This window comes from Myxocyprinus asiaticus, chromosome 28 (genome assembly GCF_019703515.2).
Source record: "Myxocyprinus asiaticus isolate MX2 ecotype Aquarium Trade chromosome 28, UBuf_Myxa_2, whole genome shotgun sequence".
Classification (NCBI taxonomy): Eukaryota; Metazoa; Chordata; class Actinopteri; order Cypriniformes; family Catostomidae; genus Myxocyprinus; species Myxocyprinus asiaticus.
The window spans coordinates 40471192-40498103 of record NC_059371.1 but is presented as its reverse complement, the minus strand read 5'-3'; the positions used below and the strand labels follow the sequence as shown (position 1 = coordinate 40498103).

The following is a 26912-nucleotide window of genomic DNA, read 5'->3' as shown; positions in this document are numbered from 1 at the left end:
ATAAATCATAGGGTCATAAATCATATTTTGTCATTCGGTATATAATATTTACTACTGCTGATGTCTGAATCCGAGTGCGATTGTTCCCGGTGCACTCTGCAGCATTGGTCTGGTTTCAGACTACTCATGATTCTGTCGTACCCCAGTGCTTTTCCGTACCGTCATCACTCAGACCACCTCCTACAGGTAGTGTCGGGTTCGGTACCGTCGGGTTCGGTACCATCGGGTTTGGTACCATAGTCCGTTGCCTGGTCTTCAAAAAAGCTTTCACATTACCAACTTTTTCATGCAAACCGTGCTCTGTTTTGGGTTACACTGCCAGTGTGAAAGCCCCCCCAATTAATATCTGCTAAACATCTTTAAAAGATCAGATTTACAAACATTCTAAATAATAAACGCCTCAGACATCTGCTTAATGTCTTATTGATAACCAACAGGAAACATCTAACAGACTTACTGCAGACGAACAAACAACAAAAATATAAGTCTTCCAGATGTAAACACATATATAATAGATATCTAGGTGATGTACATGTGATATCAGTGTCTTTGGGTTTATCTGAATTTCCAGCTACTTACTTGATCTTGTTGGACCTGAAGACGATTTTTGCTCACAGTGACTACTTGGGCAATTCTTTTTTACATGTTTCCATAGAGCACTTGCTGCTGTGAAACTCTTTCCACAGAGTGAGCACTTGTAAGGTTTTTCTCCAGTATGAATTCTCTCGTGATTTTTCAGGTTTTGAGACTTAGTGAAACTCTTTTCACAGTGTGAACACTTGTAAGGTTTTTCTCCAGTATGGTTTCTCTCGTGTGTTTTCAAGCTTTGTAACACAGTGAAACTCTTTCCACAGAGTGAGCACTTGTAAGGTTTTTCTCCAGTATGAATTCTCTCATGATTTTTCAGGTATTGTGACTGAGTGAATCTCTTTTCACAGTGTGAGCACTTGTAAGGTTTTTCTCCAGTATGGTTTCTCTTGTGTCTTTTCAAGCTTTGTATCACATTGAAACTCTTTCCACAGAGTGCGCACTTGTAAGGTTTTTCTCCAGTATGAATTCTCTCGTGATTTTTCAGGTATTGTGACTTAGTGAAACTCTTTCCACAGTGTGAGCACTTGTAAGGTTTTTCTCCAGTATGGATTCTCTTGTGTGTTTTCAAGCTTTGCAACACAATGAAACTCTTTCCACAGAGTGCGCACTTGTAAGGTTTTTCTCCAGTATGAATTCTCTCATGTTTTTTCAGGCATTGTGACTGAGTGAAACTTTTTCCACAGTGTGAGCACTTGTAAGGTTTTTCTCCAGTATGGATTCTCTTGTGTGTTTTCAAGCTTTGTAACACAGTGAAACTCTTTCCACAGAGTGAGCACTTGTAAGGTTTTTCTCCAGTATGGATTCTCTCATGAGTTTTCAAATGATTTGACTGATTGAAACACTTTCCACAGTGTGAGCACTTGTAAGGTTTTTCTCCAGTATGGTTTCTCTCATGTGTTTTCAAATGATTTGACTGATTGAAACTCTTTCCACAGTGTGAGCACTTGTAAGGTTTTTCTCCAGTATGGTTTCTCTCGTGTGTTTTCAAGCTTTGTAACACAGTGAAACTCTTTCCACAGTGTGAGCACTTGTATGGTTTCTCTGCTGTATGAATTATTTGGTGCTGTTTCAAGTTGCCAGCTGTAGTAAAAATCTTCCCACATTCAAAGCACCTATGAGCCCCCACACCAGTATGTATTGTCTGGTGCTCTTTTAAACTGGACAGGTGTGCAAAACTCTTTCCAAAAAAAGAACAACTGTAAGACTTCTCATTTGTGTGCACTTTCAGATGTTGTTTTAGGTTCAGTGCCAAAACAAATGTTTTACCACATTTATCACATTCAAATGGTCTTAATACAGAGTGAGAGCGGAGATGATCCTTGAAATAGTATACATATGCAAAACTCTTTCCACACTGATGGCACGAGTAAGGTCTCTCTCCTGTATGAACTCTCATGTGCATATTAAGCCAGCTTTTACATTTGAAACTCTTTCCACACTGAGAGCAGGTGAAAGTATTTTTGGCTGCTCTTCTTTGAGTCTTTTCTGGTGAGAAATTCTTGTTAGTTTTTGAGCCAATCAAAGATTCTTCAATAGTTATTAAATCATGATGTTTCTCATACTGAAGTTCCTCCTCCACTTCATTCAGCTCTTGACTTTCCTCTTTCACTTCAATCAGCTCTACAATGAACACAGTAAATTGACAAATCAATTCAAGAGTGACAAATTTAAATAATCAAATTGAACACTAATTTATGGGCAGTACACAACAAATGTCCAGTATTTATTCTTGATTTTTGCTGTGCAATAGGTTTATATTTATACCATAAATTCTGGCTGATAACTGCTTTTCATGTTTACAGTCATTTAGACTGAATGTGAACCACAATTTCAGAAAGTCATACATGTCTGGAACAACATGAAGATTGAGTATATCAGTGTTTCCTATAGCTTTCTGTGTTGGCAGCAGGTGGATTCCTCAGCAGACTGTTTTTGTCTACTTTGTGAAAGGGTCTCAGCCCACTTCTCATCAATATATTTTTAGAACCCAATTAACATGAATATTAATTTAATATAATATTGTAATATATAAATATTGATTAATAATTAGCTTGGCAATTCAAAGCCAACCTACTGTTCTACTGTTTAAGTTTATTATTATTTTTATTCTGAGACCCAATCTAGGAACTCGTCCTAGGGCAGGGCTCTTCAAATATTTTATTGCTAGGGACAGATTATCCAGATGAAAACTTGGCAGGGGCCAAAATGTTCCCTTACGACTCAGTACACTTGACATTGCATGCTAACGCATATGGGGAGTTGTTCTTCCATATGACCTGGGTGAAACCTCTCTACGATAATGCCAATATTCTAATATTGGCTATGGTATTTAAGCCCCTCCCTTTTAGGTGAGAAGCTGTCCGCTATAAAAGCAGGTGCACAAACACCATTCCTCAGAATTTTCTTCTTTCAAGACAGCGATTCATCTCTCGTCTAGAAGCCCTCTACTGCTTCGCCATCGGCTACACGAGTCAGCGGGTGGAATCTTCACTGCAACGAGAAGACTCTCTGCTCCCCTGCAGTGCTCCGGCGAACATCACTCCACCTCGCTGGTGAACAGGCTGTTTCAGCATCCTGATTCCCCGCAGTGCTTCGGCAGGTGTTGTGTATCCTTATAAAGCAATTGTATATTGTGTGTATAAATATAAATATATAGTCACTATTACATTGTCGGGCAGAAACCTCGTATCTTCCATATTTCCTCATTTTTATTTGTTTTCATAAATCAATGCTATTGGTCACCCTTTACATCTATCTGTGGTTTTTACAAATATTTAACCAATGAAAAGTGTTAACAAGAGCTTGTGACTAAAATTCGCAACTCCAATGGATCCTCAAACTGTTGACAAAACCTCCTAGCTCCACCCCGCCTCCATCTTGAATGAAATGCCGCACACAACAGAGCTGAAGGTAAGCAGTGATCTTTTGTCTGAGGTAAATAGCTCAATATAATGTTTTTTTTTTTTTCTCTCCCCTTTTCTACCCAATTCGGAATTCCCAATGCGCTCTAAGTCCACGTGGTGGCATAGTGACTTGCCTCAATCAGGGTGGCGGAGGACGAATCTCAGTTGGCTCTGCGTCTGAGACTGTCAATCCACGCATCTTATCACATGGCTTGTTGAGCGCGTTACCAAAGAGACGTAGTGCGTGGAGGCCCACACTATTCTCTGCGACATCCACTCACAACTCACCACGCGCCCCACAGAGAGCGAGAACCACACATTATAGCGACCACGAGGAGGTTACCCCATGTGACTCTACCCACCCTAGCAACCAGGCCAATTTGGTTGCTTAGGAGACCTGGCTGGAGTCACTCAGCATGCCCTGGATTCGAACTCGCGACTCCAGGGGTGGTAGTCAGTGTCAGTACTTGCTGAGCTACCCAGGCCCCCCAATATAATGTTTTCAAATTAGCACTAGGTGGTTGCAAACTCAGTTAAATCTATGCAGTGCACCTGTTTATACAAATTTAGCTTTGATGTTAACATTGTGATTATAGATGGAATTGTTTACTGTGGAGACTAGCGTAGCTAGTTAGCGATGTCACAAGAAATGATCAGACAAATGTTATTGCCTGTTGTTCACTTTATCAGTCGCTGCTTAAGATTGTCATCAGCAGATGTACCATTATGTAATATCAGTGTTGTATAGTACAGATTACAGATGTGTCATCTAGTTAGCTAGATAACCAACTTCTTGCCTCAACATGAGGCTTCTGTAACCTATTGAGGCAAACTAAGCTGATACGAATACTGGGGTTTTTTTTTTTATACATTAGCAATGTCTGTGTCCCTGGAGGAAATGTGTGCAATGGTCAATGTGTCATATGGGGAGGCAAGCAAGCTAACTCCAGTTATAAACACAGATACAGATACAGACAGTGACAGCACAGATGGAGAGAGCGACAGAGAGGAAGAACCAGAAGGAGGGGTAGGTGTTCACAGCTCAGAGAGAGAGGATGAGGAGACAGCACTGGAGAGTGTAGAGAGAGAGAGAGAGAGGAATTTGAAGTGAATGCAGGTAAAGTGAATAATGTGTTAATGATCATTGAGTTGTATAGGAATTGATATTACAATGTATAATGAGTGTTAATGAGTGTTAAATGGATAGATGGGCACATTTCACAGCAGCAGTCAGTGGATAATGTAGACATAAACACACACACTAATGTTTTTGTTCTTGTATTTTTTAAGATTCCCATGATGGGGCTGAGGATGACATTGTTGGAGGAAGAAAGTGCAAGAATGAAAGTAACTGGAAGTGTGTGCAGAAAAGGAGAAGAATGATGGGACAGCCTTACGGTGGGAGGAGCAAGACAGAAGAATTAACCAAGGAGCCCCGAGTGATGGGACCAAGATGCCAGTCAGCTGCATGTGTGAAGTCCTCCAAGCATCACTGCAGCAAAATTGGAAAGGCAGACAGGGAGAATTTTTTTTAATGCTTTTGGGAGAACATGAACTGGGAAAAGAATGTATGTGCATGGTTTGTAAATGTCATCCCAGTACAGAGGAGAAGGGGGTCTGAAAATTCAAGAAGGTCATCTACTCTTGTTTTCTTTTTAAAAGTTGATGGACAGAGGAGGGTGTGCAGGAGTTTGTTTTTGGCAACACTTGGAATAAGGGAATGGTCTGCCCTTAACTGGGTGCAAGGCACAGGAAATACACATAAGAATGCAGCATCATGCCAAAGAGGTGAGGCTCATGAGTTCATGAGGAGCTTTCTACAGGATCTCCCTAAGGTGCCCTCCCACTACTATAGGTCATCAACCTCAAAACAGTACCTGGAGCCTGTCTTTCAATCCATGATTGACCTGTATAAAGCGTACCATTGTGCTGCTGAGGAGAAGATGCTGAGACCATTATCAAGAAAGGTGTTCTCAGAAGAATTTATGCAGCAGAACCTGGGTCTTTACCATCCAAAGAAGGACCAGTGTAACACCTGCTGCTTCTTTCAAGGCTGGTAATTTGCCAGAAAATGAGTGGCAGGACCACTTTCATAAAAAGGAAGAGGCCGGTGCTGCAAACGTGCAGGACAAAAATGATGCGAATGACAAGACCCTGGTTGTCTGCATGAATCTGCAAGCCCTCCTCCTCTGCCCCAGATTGAAAGCGTCGGCTCTTTACTACGAGACAAAACTCACCATCCACAACTTTACAATTTATGACATGTCTACGCACAACGCCACTTGCTATGTCTGGCTTGAAGGTGAGGGAGCTCTGTCTGTCAGTGAGTTTGCATCCTGTGTCACCAATTTCCTCTCCGAGCATAAAGAGCATGAGATGTACATTTTGTGGAGTGATGGTTGTGGGTACCAAAACCGCAATTCGGTGCACGGCAACGCTCTTCTGAAGTTTTCCACAGAGATGAAGAAGGTAGTCATTCAGAAGTTCCTGGAGAAGGGGCACATACAGATGGAATGTCAAAGTGTCATCGAGAGGCGTCTGAGAAACCAGGAAATCTATGTCCCAGCTGAATATGTTGCCCTGATGAAGACAGCGCGGTCCAAGCCCAACCCATATGAAGTCAGATATGTGGACCATAACTTCTTCCAAGAGTTCACCAAACTGAGGCTCTGCAAGTCTATCCGCCCAGGGATCAAACCCGGTGACCCCACTGTCCATGATGTCAGAACCATCAGGTAACTATCAAACTAAAATCATGTCTCTCTCACCAGCCCAGGTCAAAAGTCATGATGTGGCACATTCACTTGCTGTTAAATCTGTAAAGTAAAATGATACTTTGAATTGAATGTTAACTGTTTAATAATGCTGTGTAAATGGTGGTGTTCAAACTCTGTCAACTTTTTCCTTTTGTATGTTATTAGGTACAACATCAATGGGACGATGGACTTCAAGATCCAGAACTCGGCTAACTGGACTCCATTTCCAAAGCACCAGCTCCGACACACCACCTCAGCCACACCTGCAGTCACCCCACTCAGAGAGCCTGAAGATCAAGGAGATGAAATACAGACACCTCCAAGACCTCAAGGAGGTCATACCGAAAGACTTCCACAGCTTTTATGACAATCTAAAACACTAGGAAACACAAACACACACATTCAGTCAATCACATGCATGTATATACACACACACAAAATACAGAGTGATAGACCGTTAATAAATTGTTGATTATTGATAAATGGTTGTGCATACATAAATTGAATTCTAAAACATTAGGAAACACATACACACAGATGAATTGCTGTAGGTTGTTGTAGATAAATTGTTAATGTTCGTTGTGTGGTTATTATTGTTAGTGGAACATCACTTAATTTTATGATTAAATGACTACCTGTTTTTATCTATTTTAATGCACAATTCAGAAAATGATTATGTCTAATGCATGTAATCAACTATGTCTGTCTAATGCATGTAATCAACTAACAAGTGTACACTACAATACCTGTGAGTATTATGTTAGAAAATATTTTAACTAGTATTATTTTTAATAGTCTTGCATTCAGTTAAAGGAATAGTTCACCCAAAAATGAAAATTTTCTGATAATTTACTCACCCTCAGGCCATCCAAGAGTTTCTTTCTTCATCAAAAGACTTTTAGGATTTCATTTCAGGCCTCCTCCTCTAAAGAATGCAAGTGAATGTCCCCCATTTTTTGATGGTCCAAAATGCATATTTAGGGGGCATCAAAATAATCTACACGACTCCAGTCGACAAATAAAGTTCTTCTGAATGCAAACGATTGATTATTTTTAGAAACAAAACAATACTTATATACTTTTTAACTACAAATGTTCACTTCCGTACATCTCAGTGACACGCGCTCATGAGAGGGATGACGTAAGCTCGTTGGTAAGGAGGCATGAGTAAATTATCAGGGTGTATAATTTTTGGGTGAACTATTCCCTTTAAGCCCTATTGCTGTTTTGTACACCCTCCAGTAGGCAGCAGTATTGAGCCAGAATTGTTGGTAGTTGCTTCACTCAACTGTAGAAGAACACACAGCAGTAGTACTATGCCGTTGTTTGGAGACAGTCTCTGCTTGTTTGCAATGCAAGGGTAAATAAAGAACTGGTTGTTTGAATAAGTACAGCGTTTTCTTTACTCAAGAAACCCTATGTCTATAAAGGCTAATGTTTTATGTATTTGAGGCCTGAGACATGTGGGAGCAGAGAAGAGTACAGGCAAACCATGGTAGGTTGGAGTGCAATTTAGTACAGCGGTGCATAATATCATGTATGAACAAGCAAAGATTGTAAAAAGAGTACAGCGCTCGCAAGAGACACTCACACTTTTTCAATAAAGGGCTTTCCCACTTCGAAGTCCACATATTTTGCACAACCACTTCCCAATGGTAAGCAGTGCATTATATCTTGTAATTAATAAAGATTGAAAAAGATTACAGTGCTTGTTGCACATGCACGAAACACTCACACTTTTCAATAAAGGGATTTCCCACTTCAAAGCCTCACATTATGTGCAACCGCTTCCCAATGGTGAGCGGCGCATAATATCATATTATGAACATACCAAATTGCCCTCTAACACGTGGCAAGCTCTTACTGGCATTCCGACTGGGAGCTAAAAAAAATGAACGAACATGGTTATATGATCCAATTTGCATGTTGGCTGCCCAGTTTCAAATGTGTTCCACGGTTACGCCCAAAGATGCGCCAGTGTTATGAGCCGAAATACACAATTTTCTCGCAAAGAACGCGATAGAGGTTGTTTCAGAGCCTGCTGTCCCGCTGCGCGGATATGTAGCAAGTCCTCACAGACATGTCAGAGCTGGTGTTTTAAACGATCGAGCACAATTTGTGGTCTGACCACACAATATTCCATTACGTGCAAAGACTGAGACATACACAGCGGGATTTACAGCCGTTAATTCCTCGTTCTGGAGAAGAACAGCGGGCTTCGGCCCATTCTAGTTCTGAGACACTTGAATCGCACGCTCACGACGCACCCATTCAAAACTCAGAAACAGTTCTTATCGCACATCCGTCCTCAGGACTGATTTGCGTCAATAGATCTGAAGGATGCATACTTCATGTACCAATGGCACCGTGTTACAGGTGGCTTTTTAGATTCGCGTTAGAAGGAACTGCGTATCAATTTGAAGTCCTTCATTTCAGTCTATCTCTGGCTCCCCGCACATTCACGAAATGTATTGATGTGGTGCACACTCCATTGAAAATGAACAGTGTGTGTGTGTTTTGAATTATCTCAGTGATTGGTTATTACTAGCCAATCAGAGGCAGTACTGAGCAAACACAGAGACTGTGTTTTGCTGCTTTGCCACATGGAAAATCTGGTCTAACGTCAACTGGTGAAAAGCACATTTTTCCCCAGGCATGTAAATCTCCTTTTTAGGAGTTCATGCGTGCGCACCTCATGAACGAGCATGTACAGACCATTTTTGAGTGTCTTTCAATTCAAACTGAAAAAACATTACCACTGAAGTCATTTCATTTTCCTGTGCATCGCGGTAACTCACCACTGTCTGGCTGCTCTAGCACCATGGACAGCGCCAGCCTTCTATCAACAGGTTGTTAAGCTTGGTCAAGTTTTCAGAAAGAAAGTGCTGACCGCAAATACATCCAACACAGGTTGGGGTGCGGTGTGTAATGGACACCTGACTTTCGAACCTGGAAACAGGTACAAAACGGCCATGACATGTCAACCGCCTAGAGCTACTGGCTGTCTTTCTAGCTTTGATAGCTTTTCATTCCGATATTTTGAATCACTACATTCTGATTCATTCGGACAACACAATGGTAGTGGCGTATATATTTTGCTATGACACGCTGGCCCACATGAGCGACGAAATGCAAGTATGTGCTTCCCCTGTTGCGCCTCCATTCTGTCATCAGTAAAGTCCGAGTGGACATGGAAACAGTTCTGTTAATTGTGCCAAAATGTCCCAATCAGCCATGGTTTCCGGAAATGATAAGAGATGTTATACAGCTCGCCATGGGAAATTCCGCTAAGGAGGGATCTCCTCTCTCACGCGCAAGGCACAATCTGGCATCCCAAGCCCAAGATGTGAAACCTGCATGTGTGGCCCCTGAACGGAGCGTGCTTAATAAGTCAGAACTGACGCATTCAGTCATGAACACCATTTTACAGGCCAGAGCGCCGTCCACGAGACGCCTCTACGTGCTAAAATGGAATGTGTTCACTGATTGGTGTCTTTCACATGGCAAAGACCCAGTAAACTGCCATTTACATGAAATTCTCATATTTCTTCAAGAGCAATTAGATGGAGGACTCACTCCATCAATGCTCAAAGTTTATGTGGTGACTATATCTGCGTATCATGCACCTGAAGCCAGCGGCACTATACGCAAGCATGATTTAATCATAAAGTTCCTTAGAGGAGCAAGAAGATTAAATCCACCTCAGCTGGCTACAGTCCCGACTTGGGACCTAACTTTGGTCCTAAAAGCGCTCGCAGGGCCACACTTCGAGCCTTTGGACTCTGATGATTTGCACATGCTCTCCATTAAGACCACTATACTGCTGGCACCAGCCTCAGAAAAAAGGGTTGGTAACTTACATGCACTATCAACTGACAATTCATGTCTGGAGTTTGGCCCTGGACTTTCAAAAGCCACTGTCAAACCCAGAAAAGGCTATGTGCCTAAGGTTCTAACCATGCCCTTCAGAGCGCAGGTGGTTCACCTTCAAGCTTTCTTCCCTCCTCCATTTAATTCGGATGCCGCACTACAAGACTCAGAGTTCTTCTGAGGTGCGAGCGATGCGCTCCTTGTCCCTCAGTCAGAAAATTCTGAGGAATGGCGTTTGTGCACCTACTTTTACAGTGGGGCGGGGCTCAAACACAACAGCCAATATTAGAATATTGGCGTTACTGTAGAGGGGTTTCAACTAGGTCGTGTGGAACAACAACTCACCATATGCGTTAGCATGCATCGTCTCATTCCCTTTGTCTCAAGGAACCGAGGTTACGTATGTAACTGAGACATTTTCCATATTCATCTTAGCTAGCACTTTCATCGCAAGTACTTCATACTGTGTGTTTATATTAAAATAGACACAAGGTATATTGTATATTAAATTATCATTTTTTAAGGTCTGGTCATAAATTCCTTCATAAGATCTGGCTGAAGAACAAACATGACTTACACTCAACTTGGAAGAAAAATACTAAACAAAACAATGCTCATTTTAATATTTTAGGGCTATGGTTTACAAATTACTGAAACTGAGGAGAAACATTTATCTGCTAAAGCCCTTTCACAATACCAACCCACATATGTAAACAACAGCCTTACAGAAATGTCATGTTTACTTGATATTTAATACATTTAATTTTCTTTTTGAAAAAAAAAAAAAAAGTGATAAAATGAATATTCTTCCATTTTCTCTATAAAGTACCATCTTATTCAGTGAGGAAAAATGAGTCCTGCAAATATTGTGAATTTGCACACAGTAGTGCAGGAGCCATATATTTGTGCAGATAATCGTTGGTCGCTGAACGGATGAGACACGCCTTTTGACACTACAAGAATAGTAAATAAAAGAAAAAATTTCAGCACATTTTCTTTTAACATTCTGTTTTCATCATTGATTTCTCTTTTGTTGCTTGAGATGTGCATATATGCTGACAAGCAATACATTTCCGTAACAACTGTGGTGATCATTTATTAAATCTGTAGATTTGACAACACTTCACACAACTAAGAAATTTATATAAATATATTTGATTGAAAAGACATGATCAAATGTTTTGCAAAGCAGTGTAACTATTGCCAGAAAAACTTAAAACACGTGCTCCGGTCCAGACAATTGATGACGGCTGAATACTGCTGCATGCGCCACTGAGCGTTGTTAAACTCACCACTGGTTGCTGTGGCTTGTGCCTTTGAACGTTGTTGTGTGCAGAAAAATGTTTAGCAACATGCTAAAACCTGCTAGCAATGCCTAGCTAAGGGCTTAAAAATACTAGCAACATGCCAAAACATGCTAGCAATGCCTAACTAACTGCTAAAACATGCTTGCAACTGGCTAACATCTAGCTAAAACATGCTAACAATGCCTAGCTAAGTGCTAAAACATGATTGCTTAATGCCAACACAAACTAGCAACTAGTTAAATGTTAAAACATACTAGCAACACCTAGCTACATGCTAGAAACATCTGGCAACCAAAACGTCATAATTTAATAGATTTGATTAGACCTGGGCTTTTAAACTCGATTAAACTCTAGTTATTATTATCATACAATAGTAATATATTCATGTAGTAAAATCTTAACTTACACAGGGAACTGAAAAACAGTCCAGTTAAACCAAGGTGTCCTGAACAGTCTAACTTTTTTTCAGGAGGAAAACTGAAGGAAGTGTTGAACATAAAATGCGTTCTTCATTTTAACATCTACTGTACACAAATACACAGTGGTAAGGGGTTACTTAAGATTTGTATATTAACTTGTAGTGGACAATCATATTTCAAATTACAAAGAAGTGAAATTCAAATGAATCTGGAATGCTATCGCTAAATATAACACGCTCAGCGCACGTTTGCAAACGGAACTAAACTCAGAGCACATCTGTTACTCTGAGTTCAAGATGGATTTAAAGGAATAGTTCACCAAAAATGAAAATTCTCTCATCATTTGCTCAACCTAATGCCATCCCAGATGTGTATGACTTTCTTTCTTCTCCAAAATAAAAAAATAAAAAAAAGATTTTTAGCAGAAAATCTAAGCTCTGTAGGTAAGTGAATGGGGATTAAAATTTTTAAGCTCCAAAAAGCACATAAAGCCAGCAAAAGAGTAATCCAAACGACTCCACGGTTTAATCAATGTCTTCTGAAGTGATACAATCGGTTTTGGGTGAGAACTAAAAATGTAACTCCTTTTTTCAGTGTACATCTTGCCATTGCAGTCTCTAGGCACGATCATGATTTCAAGCTTGATTAAGCCCTTTGCACACTAAACACGATTTTTTGCTACAATTTCTCTCCACGATTAACACTTTGAATGAAACAATGGATTCATCGGGGCCTGGGTAGCTCAGCCAGTAAAGACGCTGACTAACACCCCTGGAGTTCACGAGTGACTCCAGCCATGTCTCCTAAGCAACCGAATTGGCCCGGTTGCTAGGGTGGGTAGATTCACATGGCGTAACCTCCTCGTAGTCGCTATAATGTGGTTCGCTCTTGGTGGGCCGCGTGGTGAGTTATGCATGGATGCCGCGGAGAATAGCATGAAGCCTCCACACACGCCGTCTCCGCGGTAACACGCTCAACAAGCCACTTGATAAGATGCGTGGGTTGACATTTTCAGAAGTGGAGGCAACTGAGATTCCTCCTCCACACCCGGAGTCACTACGCCACCACGAGGACTTAGAGTGCATTGGGAATTGGGCATTCCAAATTGGGGAGAAAAAAACAAAACAAATGGATTCACCCTTCTCACATGGAGTGAACATTTCCACGCTGAAAAATTGTAGATATTTTCAAGGTGTGTGTGTCCAATTAAATTATATTTGGATCACCTGTCAGGAGCTGATGTAGTTACCAAAACCAGTGCAACTGATGGTGCTAAAGCACAGAAAGCTGTTTTGACTACCGACAATAAATGCTGAAGTAACTCGAGGAAGAAATCCTGAACCAGCTGCGAGGATGAGCATTTTATTTGCATCAAAAGAAAAAGAAAAAAAATCTCTTTAAAAATAATGTTTTACATGTTAACATATCCCTGATCTTACGTAGATTGTCTTCATACCATAATTAACTAGTTTGCTTGTCTTTGTTTTTTTTGCAAACTGGTCAAGTGGTTCTTCTCATCTGTCATAGAGGGCAGACCAGCCACCTACCATACAGGGGTAAAATTGCTTGAGAATTAGCAGCACCTATTGTAAAGGGATGAATGTGCTAATGGTGAACATTTGCGTCACTTTCTATGTTAAAATGTCAATTCGTCGGTGATTCGCCTCTCAATCGTTTTACCTTTGGAGTGCAAAGGCCATTAAACTTCCTAGTGCTTGATGCATGTGCAGAGCGCTAGATAGTGCTAGAAGAGTGTAATCAAGCTTGAAATCATGATCACCAAAGAGAGTTATTTTTCTAAAAATCTTTGTGTTCTGCAGAAGAAAGTCATACACATCTGAGATGGCATGAGGGTGAGTAAATTATAAGAGAATTTTCATTTTTAGGTGAACTATTCCTTTAAGAAACCACTCTGAAAACACTATTAAGCCTCATACGTGCTCTTAGAATTAGAGGTAGACCAAAATATTGGTTTTACAGATTAATCTGTGCCGATAGTTGCTTTTTGGAACTATCCGTTATCGGATAAATCTATGCCAGTAGTTGCAGATAATTTAATTTTTATTAGGGCTAAAAAAATGTAAGCGTTAATAGTTTTTGTGTAACACAAAAAAAATAAGCAATTAATGCAGTATCCGTGTGTTTTCTCCCCTAGGCGTTCACACGATAAGAGAATGGTTTGTCGAGTTGTTCCAGGCAGGCTACTCAGCCTTACAGGCTCCATATGGACAGGATTAGAGTGGGGGCGGAGCTTAGGCATCTGCTGCCTTGCAGGAACAAACCCAGGCATTTTCCCCACTTTCTGTGGCTAAAATTGGAATTATATACTTTTTCAGGAGGTAAACAACTGCACATCCTGGCACAGAAACTGATGGTGTGGAGCAGTGCATGCTTATTCATTACGTGTGACGCATGTCCCGGGCATAAAAACACGGAAGCAGATTTTCTGCATGGCAAATGGAGACTTCACCCGCAAGCAGGCACGCATTAACACACAGGCTGGAGCCCAGGGACACACAACTCCCTGGGGGATCCGTTTTGCGGCATCCACCACACCAATCTCCCCCATCAACATTCTTGAGAGGAGCGTATCTAAATGCATTCAGTGGGAGATGCTGCTGTAAACACGGAGACGATGCTCAACAGTGAAACCCATCTGTGTTGCACAACCTGCAGCCCGGTATACTTGTAGAGACTGAACGGCAGCCAGAGAAAATACAAGTTTTAAGATTTTAAACTTCAGCAAATTAAACTTCAGCATTCAATATATTTTATATCTGTACAGTATGTATAGTGTCTAATAATGCATCAAGGTACACTTAAGTGCGACCCGCATCCTTCTGCGCAGGCATTGTCTTTGCTATACTCTATGCATAATTTAATTTAATACAACTGAGTCATGTGACAAAACAACATGGCACTGATCTCAGCGGAGTTTGTCTTTGGGGGAAATGCCAACAAAAATACATCTGGTAAGAAACCTAATAAAGTTTTTACATTGAAACCTGTTTAAGTCAAATGATTAGAGTCTCTAGTTTCATCCGATATTGTAAAAAGTTTAGCGATTAATCACGAAACAGCACGCTGCTAAAAACAATGACCACTATCCTTGACAATAGCTCTAGTTTTTCATTAGAAATCCTATATTTACTGTGCATTATCACATTGAGAATTGTTGCTTTCAGAGGCTTTCATGAAGTTAGGATGAAAATAAAGTGCATTTTGAACTGTTCTGAGAACAGCATACTGGAGGTTATGCATTTCACTAAATAGGGAGCAAGGGAGCATCATATAGCTTTCCTATGAAGCCAAGTGCATTTACTCCAAACCTCCATTAAAAATTTCAGTTCCAGGCTGCACACTATATTTAAAACACTCAACATGTTTGCAGACATGGGACAATGGTTATCAGTACTTGGATTTAGAATTTATGATGCTAAATTTTATTTTAACATGGTCGGCAGTGATTGGATGGTGCCATTACTTTGATAAGAAGCAAAGCGTAGGGAACCCGGCACCGACTGCAGCATGAAGGCGCTGAGTGTGTTTGTAGATGTGTGTGCGTCGTGGCAGTGTAGACAGCAGATCCGTGAGGAATCCTCCGTGAAGAGTGTGTTTGTAGGCATTTATGCATCGTGGCAGTCTAGAGAGCAGATCCGTGAAGAATCCTCCTTAGAGTGTGTTTGTAGGCGTGTATGCATCATGTTAGTAGGAAGCAGATCCGTGAGAAATCCTCCGTTGAAGAATGTGTGGGCAGAAAGACAAGTGCAGCAGCAAACTGGAAGGTAATCGCACTCCAGACACACTGGCACAGACGGGCAACCAATACAGATACACGAGACAGGACCAACTGAGGCAGAGAGAGCGAGGTGAGTTACTTGATCACACAACTACAATCTAGCAAAGATCATGACACAACAAAGGGTTTAAGAAGGGAGAGAATCAATGAAGAACAGGTGCTGTCAGCATGCTAATTAGTGGCATGATCAGCGTTCCCATGGAAACACCGATCACGCATGCTGGCAGCACCTGAGACACATGAGGGAGAGAAAAACAAAACAAACAGAACAAACCGGCAAATTCACTGGGACGTCACAACAGGGTGAATATGGGTAAAGTGACAAAGGACATTTAAACTTGATCCCCATCCATATGAATATCCTTAGATGATTATAAAATATTTCTTAACTAATCTTTGGGAAGTAAACAATTGAAGGGATAGTTCACCCAAAAATGAAATTCTCTCATTATTTACTCATCCTTATGCCATCCAAGATGTGTATGACTTTCTTTCTTCTGCAAAACATAAATGAAGATTTTTAGAAGAATATCTCAGCTCTGTAGGTCCATACAACACAAGTCATCACGGTACAAAACCTTGAAGCTCCAAAAAGCACAAAGGTAGCATCCTTTTTTACTGTAAATCTTGACAACATTGGTGATCTTTCCTGTAGACTGCAATTGTAAGATTTATAGTGAAAAAAGAGTTACATTTTGGTCTGTTCTCACCCAAAACCGATCATATTTCTTCAGAAGACATTAATTAAACCACTTAAGGATTACTTTGTTACCTTTATGTGCTTTTTAGAGCTTCAAAGCTTTGGACCCTGTTGACTCGCATTGTATGGACCTACAGAGCTGAGATGTCTCGAAAATATATTTGCTTGTGTTAAGCAAAAGAAAGTAAGTCAAACACATCTGGGATGGCATGAAGGTGAGTAAATAATAAGAGAATTGTCATTTTTGGGCAAAATATCTCTCTCTTTTTCCCTTTATGAAGTTTTAAATTGATGATTTTACTTTTGGATGTGTGGCAGAGCTCATTTCGGGAAATGCAATGGTAAAGAAAATATATAAAGTAAATGTTACATAATGGTTTATGAAGTAAAAAATAATTCAAAATACTTGTAGACATTTTCTTGAGAATAATTTTTCCTCTGGGATTTGGTCAAAAGAGGGTCTTCAAAGGTTCTACTTCTCAGTATTAAGAATTTCTTCTTTTTTGCTTTTGTCTAAGGTAGAAGACATCTTAAGCTTTCTTCAAAGGTATAATGTCAGTTATGTGTGTTTGGATCATAATTAAAAGTGCCAAGAAATGTAGTTTCCAAAAGTGTCCTACTTTCAAAACTAAAACTGAAATTAATCAGAGATCATTTTTATTTTAGTTAGTTTTGGAGTTAAGTATTTTAGTTTAGTTTGAGTTTTTTCAAATAAGTTATAACAGTTTCCCAATACACATTGTTCCAAAGAAACAGAAAATCAGCTGTAATGGCCAGTGTTGCAGTACTTGAGTCCAAGTCGCGATACTGAACACTAATGACTCAAACTTGAGCATTGGGTGCATTCTGAATTGGAAGAGAGGACTCTTTACAACAGTTAACTTTTGCATTCTGTCCTTTTATGGCTTGAGATCACATGCATGTCACGCCATGCACCGGTTGTGCGAGCGCAGATGCGGATTTCCTTTGCTTTCACTCAAAACTGGACACACACTCTCAAATCTCAAAAAAGTGTGTGTGCCTCTCAAAACATGTCACATGTATTCACAAATCTATTATAATGCAAAATATCTCTGACTCTGTTTATTCATACATATATTCTGCCTCTGTAGACGTGGTATATAGTGAGAGAATACCGGAGTTTGAGGAATCAACTCGCCATTTGGTCGTGGTGCATAATACATGGTTAAAGTCAGAAACAGTTAGTACTAAAATAAGAAAAAATAAACAAATTAAGAAAACTGCTTAAAGTTTCTAAAAGCAATATCAAACATTCAAGTAACATTAAGAAAAAAAAACTACAGAGATGGTATTGTTATTGTGTGTATGGTTTCTTGTACAATACACTTTGAAAGGCTGAATGTGTGTGTGTGTGCACCAATAAACTTAAAATGGCAACAGAATTGTGATTTTTTTTTTGCTTATTTTATAACATAAACAAGGGCTTGTAACTTGGACTTGTATGCAGTTACTGGAGACTTGACTTGAACACAATATTGGTGACTTGGACTCGGACTTGAGCAGTGAGGACTCGGGCTCGAGACCTAGTGACTTGACTACAACACTGGTAATGGCTGTAACGTCTCAAAAACATGAATAACCAACACTCCTGAAAACAAACAATTTGGGGAAAATTTAGACTTTCTATTGCTTGGCATTATTTAAAATCTCACAACTTAGTTCCCCCATCCCCATATGAGGACATACATTTTTAAGAAAACTATTTGCTCTAGAAATCAAAAAGGGAAATGGGAAATGCATACAGCAGTCATGCTCAGGTCTCAGGAGATTAAAGCGAGTATTGCATGCAGAATAATTATTTATTTATACAGCAGCCCTTTGCAGTTTAATAATTGTGAAAGGTCACATTGCGATTTCAGTTTGTGTAGCCCCTGTACTGACCCTGTCCTTTTATTGGTCACCCTCAGAACCAGCTTGCTCAACAGCTTGTAGCTCGTACTCTGTCTCTGCAAGGGGAGGGGTCAGTTGTAGACAAGAGTTGCTTGCAAAGTCTGACTTTATGATTGTTCTAGAAATCCAACAAAGTGTGCTTTTTTTTTTTTTATTTGACGACATCTAGACTTTCACTTAAGTCTGAAGGCAAGCACACACCAGCACTTCTTTATTTCGTCACAGCTCTGCAGGAAACACTGGAGTACATGTACATTTTCTGAAGACTTTTGAGCATTAAAACAAAAATAATACATTTGTGTGACCTTTGAGTCATAAAAATGTCAATCATCAATGGAAGAAACATACCTGAAGAAATAAAATCATCATCATCTTCTTTTCTCTGTTGTTCCTCTGCTGTGTTTTCTTCTTTTATCTCCTCCTGCTTCACTTCAATCTTCACTCTCATCTTCATCAGGTTCCTGCAGTCCAGCAGCTTCACTGAACACATCTTCACTGGTGTCTGCAGCATCTGCTGTTCATGATCAGAGAGTCACAGTCATATCACATCATTTGAAACTTACAACCTCAAGTTTAAAAGTTGGAGAAAAAAGTGGAAAAGACAAATAGACACAGTGATTCAGTTAAATGATGAAATGAATGTTTAACCTGTAAACTGTCTCTCTCCATCAGTTTTGTCTTCATCACCTCTTTCTTCAACTCTCTCCTGATGAAAATCTGAACATAAACAAAACAAGACAGAAAAACCCTTTTTCATGTATGAGTTATGAGACAAATATAAATGTGTGCTTTGTGTTTGGTTTTATTTGACTTAAAGCAGGAATATTGTTGGATATTAGCATATAACATGCTTTATTTAACATCACTGAACTTCTTTAAAATATCTGCTTCTTGATTTAACGAGCTCATATATCAGATATTAAACATGATATTCTCAGATTTCTGCTTGTTTCTCCTGAATCTGAATATTTTAAAGCGTCTGTCACAAAACCGCCACATAAGACGATAATAAGATTATTTTACGAACAGAACAAAGACAGAAAAATACAAACATATGAAAACTAATATAAACTCACAAATTAAGTTAAACACACTGAACATGTACCGACTGAGAGCTCAAATTCTTCTTTCTTCTTCTTGTTTAATGGCGGTTTCCAAAACAAATAATGGCGCTATTCTGCCTCATACTGGACTGGAGTGTAAATGTGTAATTTTGTAGGCCTGGGTTTCAGCACACAGATCTCGATTCGATTCAGTACGATTCGATTCGAGAGAGATATATATATATATATATATATATATATATATATATATATATATATATATATATGCACAGCAGATACAAGATTCTACTTATTACTGGTGGTCTTCACTGTAAGATTATAATACACGGGTCACCTTAAAGCTACTAAAATAACCCAGCCAAGAGCAGTGAAAGGTTTTCTCGTTATTGTTGTTTGATTATTATTAATGACATGCTAGACAGCGACAGAGCTGTAATTACACATTTATAATTTAAATATTTTGATACAACTCAGCCTCCCCCCCCCCCCCCCCCCCACTGTTTACATTTACTTTAGAAATAACTGTGTTTACATTCACGTAACAGGATTTAGCTGTTACAAACAGCTTCTCCTGCTGTACACATTAGATGCACTCCACTCGCAAACACCAACTGGGAAGAAGCATGTTGCACCACCTGGGAGTTGTGGACCCCTGTGCTGCAGACCACATAAGCCCATGGATTAATGTATCCCTGATCAGCACATTGTTTTACAGATTCAAGTTAATCAGACCCAGTACACAAATATCGATCCATTGCTTTTCAGAATCGATACTGAATCAACCAAATAAAAAAATTGATCTGAAAATTACTTTTTTTTTTTGCCCAGCCCTATTATATTGTTCAATTCTGGTGACTTTGGGAGCTAATTTTTCTAGACTATTTTCTAGAAATGTCCACAATATTCTCAGCAAGTTCACTGTAGTCAAGGCGAGGCGTGAGGTTGCTGGATTGGTCACACTGGTGGAGCTGGCGGGAGAGATCGGTGGTGGAAACGTGCATTAACCTAGCAGCTCGGAAGGCTTGTTTGAACGTCAGAAAGATTTGGATGAACGAATCATGGAAGAAGACTCGGATGGGTCAATAATGGATGAAAATACTAAATGTATATCAAAGGGAAAACATTCCAAAATGAAAAAATTCAGGATCTACAAAGGACTTGGAAGATAGCGAAGATATGATGCTGGCGGCTCAAATAGTGAGTAAAAAGAAAAAGAAAAAGAAAAGGGGAAATCAGAATAGTATAGGAGATGGAAATACATCAACAGAAGAATTGAATAGACCAGTGTATAAAGTAATGATGACTTTTGAGAAATTATCAGGAAAACACATGAATCCGATAGGACTGACAAAGGCCATAGTGTTTGGGACAGGGAAGAGTACTGATAATTGTTAAAGATGTTGCACAACAAAATAAATTGTTAAGGCTTAAAGATTTAAATGGGGAGAAGATATCAGCTCAAGAGATTGGTGTCTCTAGCGTAGTAAAATGTGTTATCACTGGAATTCCTTCTGATATATCAACGGAAGAAGTTACAGAAAATATAAGAGGAGGAAAAGTAATAAATGCAAGAAGATTATTCAAAAACAAAGAGGGGCAAAGACTTGAAAGCATGTCTAATCTGCTGACCTTTGAAGGAAGTCTCCCGGAAAAAGTTCAAATGGGATATGTAAGTTATCCAGTACAAGAATATGTCCCAAAGCCACTAAGATGTTTCAAATGTCAGCGTATATGGCATGTAGCTGCAGTCTGTCAGGGGAAAGTGTGGAGATGAACATGAATATGATAAATGTCCAGGAAATACTGTGCTTAAATGTTGTAACTGTGGAGGCTCATTAGTAATAATAAAGGAGAATTTTCATTATCAAGATTATCAATGTTACTGCTATGACGACAAGCAGGTCAGCTAAGATAAAAGTAATCCTGGAAGCAGCATCATAATTCTTGGTGATTTCTGGAATATCAGTTCAAATGATATATGATGTTCTTTCTCGATCATCAATTCATGATGCTTCTCAATTGTCTGATTAGCCTGATGGTAATAAGTGTTCTACAATGGAATGCAAGAAGTCTCACAGCAAATGGACAAAAATTTAAGAAATGTATAATGGAATTAAAACAAAAACCAAGTATAATATGTGTACAAGAATCATGGCTCAAACCAAAATATTTGGATATAATTCTGCCCGGAAGGATAGAAAGGGAGCACAAGGTGGAGGGGTAGTAACATTTATTCAAGAGGGAATAGCATAGAACACTTACAGATGTCAAAGAAATAGAATGTGTTGGTATAGAGGTATTCTGCCAAGAGGGATCAATTGTGATTTTTTTACTTTTACAATCCATGTGATAAAATTTCACAAGAGTTACTTGAAAAGGTTGGTGGAAATACAGGGAAAAGGGAACTATGGTGTGGAGATTTCAATGCACATAATTGGCTGTGGGGTAGTACAAATATAGATTGTAATGGGGAAATAGTGGAAAAATGTATGGATGATAGATCACTGGTATGTTTAAATACAGGAGAAGCCACTAGATACAATATAACGGGGAATACTACATCAAGTATAGATCTAACAATGATTTCAAACGAGATGGCAGAGATGTGCGAATGGTATGTGATCAATTATACTACTATTGGGAGTGATCACTTTCCAATAATTTGCACAATAAGAGTTAACAGATATAAAACAGATTATTATCTGCAAAGAAAATGGTTATATGAAAAAGCAGACTGGAAATCTTTTAAAAATTATTGTGAGAGAAATATAAATCTAGTAAATGAAGAATCAGTAGAAACTTTTTGTGGATCTCTTTCTAATAAGATATTAGAAGCAGCAATGTTATATATCCCTCAAAGGAAAGCAGGTCAGAAAATGAAGAACATACCATGGTGGACAGAAGAGTGTAATAGAGCAATAAGAAACAATATATTCAAACAACTAAGGAAAAACATGAATATGACTAATCTTTTGAAATACAAGAGAGCTAGAGCAAATGCAAGAAGAATTATAAAGAATGCTAAAAAAGTAGGTTGGAGAAATTTCTGTTCAACAATAGGAAAAGATACACCTATGAATACAATTTGGAATATGGTACGAAGTATGAGTGGAAAAGGTAAAAAGACATTTCAAATACCAGTTTTAGTAGAAAATGATGTAGTTGCAATATCTATAATTTATTAGGAAAAGCATTAGAAAGATCTCATAATACAGAATTGGGAGGAAAATATGAACAATGTAGAATAACTATGTTAGAAAGAAATCAGGATATTATGAGGAAGAAAAATGATAGTGACTGCTGTTTAGATATGGAATTCACAATTACAGAATTAAGTGTTTCATTGCAAAGCTGTGATAATATTGCGCCCGGACAGGATAATTAAATGTCAGGAATTGTGAAAAACTGAGTTTAAATGTATTTGGCTAAGGTGTATGTAAACTTCTGACTTCAACTCTAATTCTGTTTATTATTTCTAACATGTCAAAATGTCAAATGTTAATATGAGTGGATTATCTCTCGCTATGTGGAATGTGAATGGGTTGGGGCACCCCATAAATAGAAGGAAAGTTGTTTCTCTTCTTAAGCGTAAGAAATATGATATAATGTTTTCTCAAGAAACGCATCTTTCCCCACAGGAAGCTGAAAAATTTGGGAAGATATGGGGTGGACATGTTTTCTTTAGTGTTGGCTCAAGTAAGAGCAGGGGTGTCAATACATTGATTAGCAAACATATACAATTTAAATGTCTCAAACAGATTAAAGATAAATTAGGAAGAGTCATTATTGTTTAAGCAGAAATTCAGGGGCAAAGGTTAATTTTGGCTAAAATTTACACACCTAATGCTGATGATCAGGGCTTTTTTATAGATCTTGAAGGGATGTTGCAAGCCGCTGGCACCACTCATGATATATGTAACACTTTTCGGTGGAAGGAGGAGGCGAGAAGCAGATTTCCTGGTTCAGGTAAGCGTTTATTTTCCTCACTGCAGCAAATACAGTCTTTCAAGGCTTTTACGCTGTTCAATAACTCAGTCTAAAAATCCACAAGCTACTTCACAAAATAAACTCTCAACTTTGCAATAATAAACTCTTGGCTTCACAATCGGTGCCCAGGCTCTCTCTCCCGTCTACCTGTGGTGTGGCTCTATTTATGCCGCTCTCCCCGTGCTCACTGAAATTAGAGACAGGTGTTAGACATAATTTAACTCAGGTGTAAGCGCCCTTACCACTTTCTCTCTCTCCGGAGAGATGCTTGACCACGCCCCCGCTGCCACATATCCCCACCACCCGACTCAGGCCGGGGCGGCATCCGGCCTGCCTACCACTCCCCCCATTCCTGAAAGGAAGTCGGCGACAGCCATCTGCGCCCCCGGTCTGTGGACCACCTTGAACTTAAACGGCTGAAGAGCCAGGTACCAACAGGTGATCCGGGCATTGGTATCTTTCATGCGGTGGAGCCACTGGAGTGGGGCGTGATCGGAACAGAGGGTGAAGGCCCGCCCCAACAGGTAGTATCGGAGAGTGAGGACCGCCCACTTGATGGTGAGACACTCCTTTTCCACGGTGCTGTACTTAGTTTCCCTCAACGAGAGCTTATGGCTAATGTACAGCACCGGGCGCTCCTCCCCCTCCACCACCTGTGAGAGTACGGCCCCCAGCTCTCTGTCTGAAGCATCTGTCTGTAAAACAAAAGGGAGAGAGAAGTCAGGTGAATGTAAAAGCGGCCCCCCGCAAAGTGCGGCTTTAACTTGCGTGAATGCCCGCTGACACTGCTCCATCCACTGGACCGGGTCTGGAGCTCCCTTTTTAGTGAGATCAGTCAGCAGGTTGGTGACGTCCGAATAATTAGGTACGAACCTTCTATAATAGCCAGCCAGCCCCAGGAACTCTCTCACCCCCTTTTTGGTCTTGGGCCTCAGGCAGGTCACAATCACCGCTGTCTTGTCAATTTGGGGACGCACCTGCCCGTGGCCCAAGTGAAACCCCAGATACCGTACCTCCACCCGCCCAATCGTGCACTTCTTTGGGTTCGCTGTGAGTCCCGCTCGGCGCAGCGATCTCAGAACCGCCCTCAGATGTTGCATGTGCCGCTGCCAATCATTGCTATAAATGATGATATCATCTAAATAGGCAGCGGCGTAAGCTGAATGCGGTCTGAGGATTCGGTCCATGAGACGCTGAAACGTAGCCGGGGCTCCAAACAAACCGAAAAGGAAGTGTCACAAACTGGTGTAATCCAAACAGTGTGGAGAAGGCGGTTTTCTCACGGGAAACTGGTGTCAAGGGGATCTGCCAATAACTCTTCGTTAAATCCAATGTCAAATAAAATCGAGCAGTGCCCAACCGATCGAGCAACTCATCAACGCGAGTTGATGATACACATCAAATTTAGACACCGCGTTGACTTTCCTATAATCCACACAGAACCGTACAGACCCGTCGCTCTTAGGCACTAGAACAACAGGGCTGGACCACTCGCTGTGGGATTCTTCTATTACCCCCATATCGAGCACTGCATCCAATTCTTCCTGAACTATTTTCTTCTTGTGTTCGGGTAATCGATAGGGGCGGCTACGTACCACGACCCCTGGCTCGGTCTCGATGTGGTGATGGATGAAGGTTTGTACGTCCCGGTAGAGGGGAGAACACATCCGCAAACTCCTGTTGCAACCCAGCAACCTCCGCGAGTTGACTCGGTGAGAGGTGGTCTCCGCAAGTGATCGGGGGAACTGTTTATGTTTTGAACTCACCTCCGGTCCGAGCTCCGCCTTCTCGGGAATTACTGTAGCCAATGTCATGGGAACCGCCTCCCTCCACAATTTCAGTAGATTGAGGTGGTATATTTGACGTGCACCCCCTTTGTCGGTTCGTTTAACCTCATAATCGAGATCTCCCACTCGTCGTGTGACCTCAAAGGGTCCTTGCCACTTGGCGAGTAATTTAGAGCTCGATGTGGGAAGCAATACAAGCACTTTATCTCCCGGTGTAAATTCCCTTAGCTGAGTTCCCCTGTCATACAGTCGGCGCTGTCATTCTTGAGCTTGGAGCAAATTCTCCTGTGTTAGCTGTCCCAAAGTGTGGAGTTTTGCTCTAAGATCAAGAACGTATTGAATTTCATTTTTACTGTTTGAAGGTCCCTCCTCCCAGGCCTCTCGCAATACATCAAGCACACCGCGTGGGCGTCGCCCATACAGCGGCTCGAATGGGGAGAAGCCGCCAATGCCCGGCCAATAGAAACGGGCTATTAGACGGTTCAGTGTTTTCATTTCTCCTAAGTGACCCGCCATGGGATTATAATGAGCCGCCTGGAATACCATTTCCCGACGGAATCAAAAGTTGGGTGTATCCTCTTTAGTCTGAGCGTCCTGTGTCACTCTATACAACCACTCATTTATAATCGCAAAATAGGGGTATGAAAGGGCGATGTCCGGCTGGAGACGTTGACCATCAATGACTCTCACTTGGTCGAAGGCATGTTTGAGGGTTTCGTCTCGTGACTGCTCCAAAGGAAAATCCACCTCAGGGAATTCCCTGAGAAGGGGAGGGGCTGCAGCCTCTCCCCCTCTCTCGTAATTATGATGCAGAGCTGTCGAGGATGGCCCCGGCTCCGCCTCCCCTGCCAGAGCATCGCACATTGCACATCTCCCTGACTTCATACAGGACCCATCCGTGCAAATTCCCTTCAAAAAACTCTAAAATCAGGCCAATCAGTCCCCAAAATCAGCGGATGGGTGAGGCGGGAACTAACCGCGACCTGCACTCTATGCTTTTCCCCCGGGATTTAATCGTCAGGGTCACCACCGGATACTTGTGAATATCCCCATGCACACATTTCACCCTCACCGTTTTAGTTGTGTCCAATGCCTCAGGTTGAACCAAGCGTTGGTAGATAGTGGTTTGATTACACCCGGTGTCCATCAACGCTTGGTGAGTACCCCACTTGACACTTACCGGTATCCGGTACACCCCAGCCCGGTCAGGGGCAGCCTGCGGGAGGTCAGAGACCCGCACAACTGTCCCCAGCTCCATCAGAGGGCACTGATCCCGGAAGTGGTCTGGGTCCCCGCACCTCCAGCAGGCTGGCCCAGGCGCTACGCCCGCACTTGCGTCGGCGGGCGCCCCTCCCTGAGGGGGAGAGCGGCGGGGCATCGGGATAGGGGAAGGTGTCAGCTCCCACACCCGGGGAACTGGTCTCAGTGGCTGAAGTCCTCCTCATCTGCGTGGGGCAGGAACGGGACCTGGAGAGAGAGCAGAATGAGAGGAGAGAGGAGAGGGAAATGAGACAGGGGAAGAGAGAGAGAGAGAGTGGGAGGGCTCTTCTGCCCTTGGGATCGCCGCCATGTGGTCCTCCGCAATCCGGATGGCTTCCTCCAGCGACGCCGGGCGGTGGCACTGGACCCACTCCGCCGTCCCTTTTGGCAGTTGATGTATTAATTGCTCCAGTACCACCTGGTCGATGATCCCGTCGACGCCGCAGTCCCCCGCTAGCAACCATCTTCGGCAGGCATCGCGGAGCCTTTGGGCAAAGCAAACGGGCGGTCGGAGCTCTCCAGCTTCAGGCTCCAGAAGAGTTGACAACTTTCTTCTGG

At 41.1% G+C, this 26912-nt stretch overlaps 1 protein-coding gene across 3 annotated transcripts in view; it reads right to left on the bottom strand.

The window, feature by feature from the left end:
* LOC127418773 (gastrula zinc finger protein XlCGF26.1-like) overlaps positions 1–26912 on the bottom strand; it is a 129749-nt gene that overhangs the window by 14636 nt on the left and 88201 nt on the right. Inside the window, exons 1-4 of one of the 3 annotated variants that reach the window (XM_051659587.1) lie at positions 19333–19400; positions 18905–18973; positions 18605–18767; positions 580–2211 (exon numbers count right to left, since the gene is read on the bottom strand). In XM_051659587.1, coding sequence (XP_051515547.1) covers positions 580–2211; positions 18605–18767; positions 18905–18940 — 1831 coding nt within the window. In that variant the 5' untranslated portion in view covers positions 18941–18973; positions 19333–19400. Of the gene's footprint in view, positions 1–579; positions 2212–18604; positions 18771–18904; positions 18974–19332; positions 19401–26912 lie in introns of those variants that run through there. The other 2 variants (XM_051659585.1, XM_051659586.1) reach the window with 2 other exon arrangements.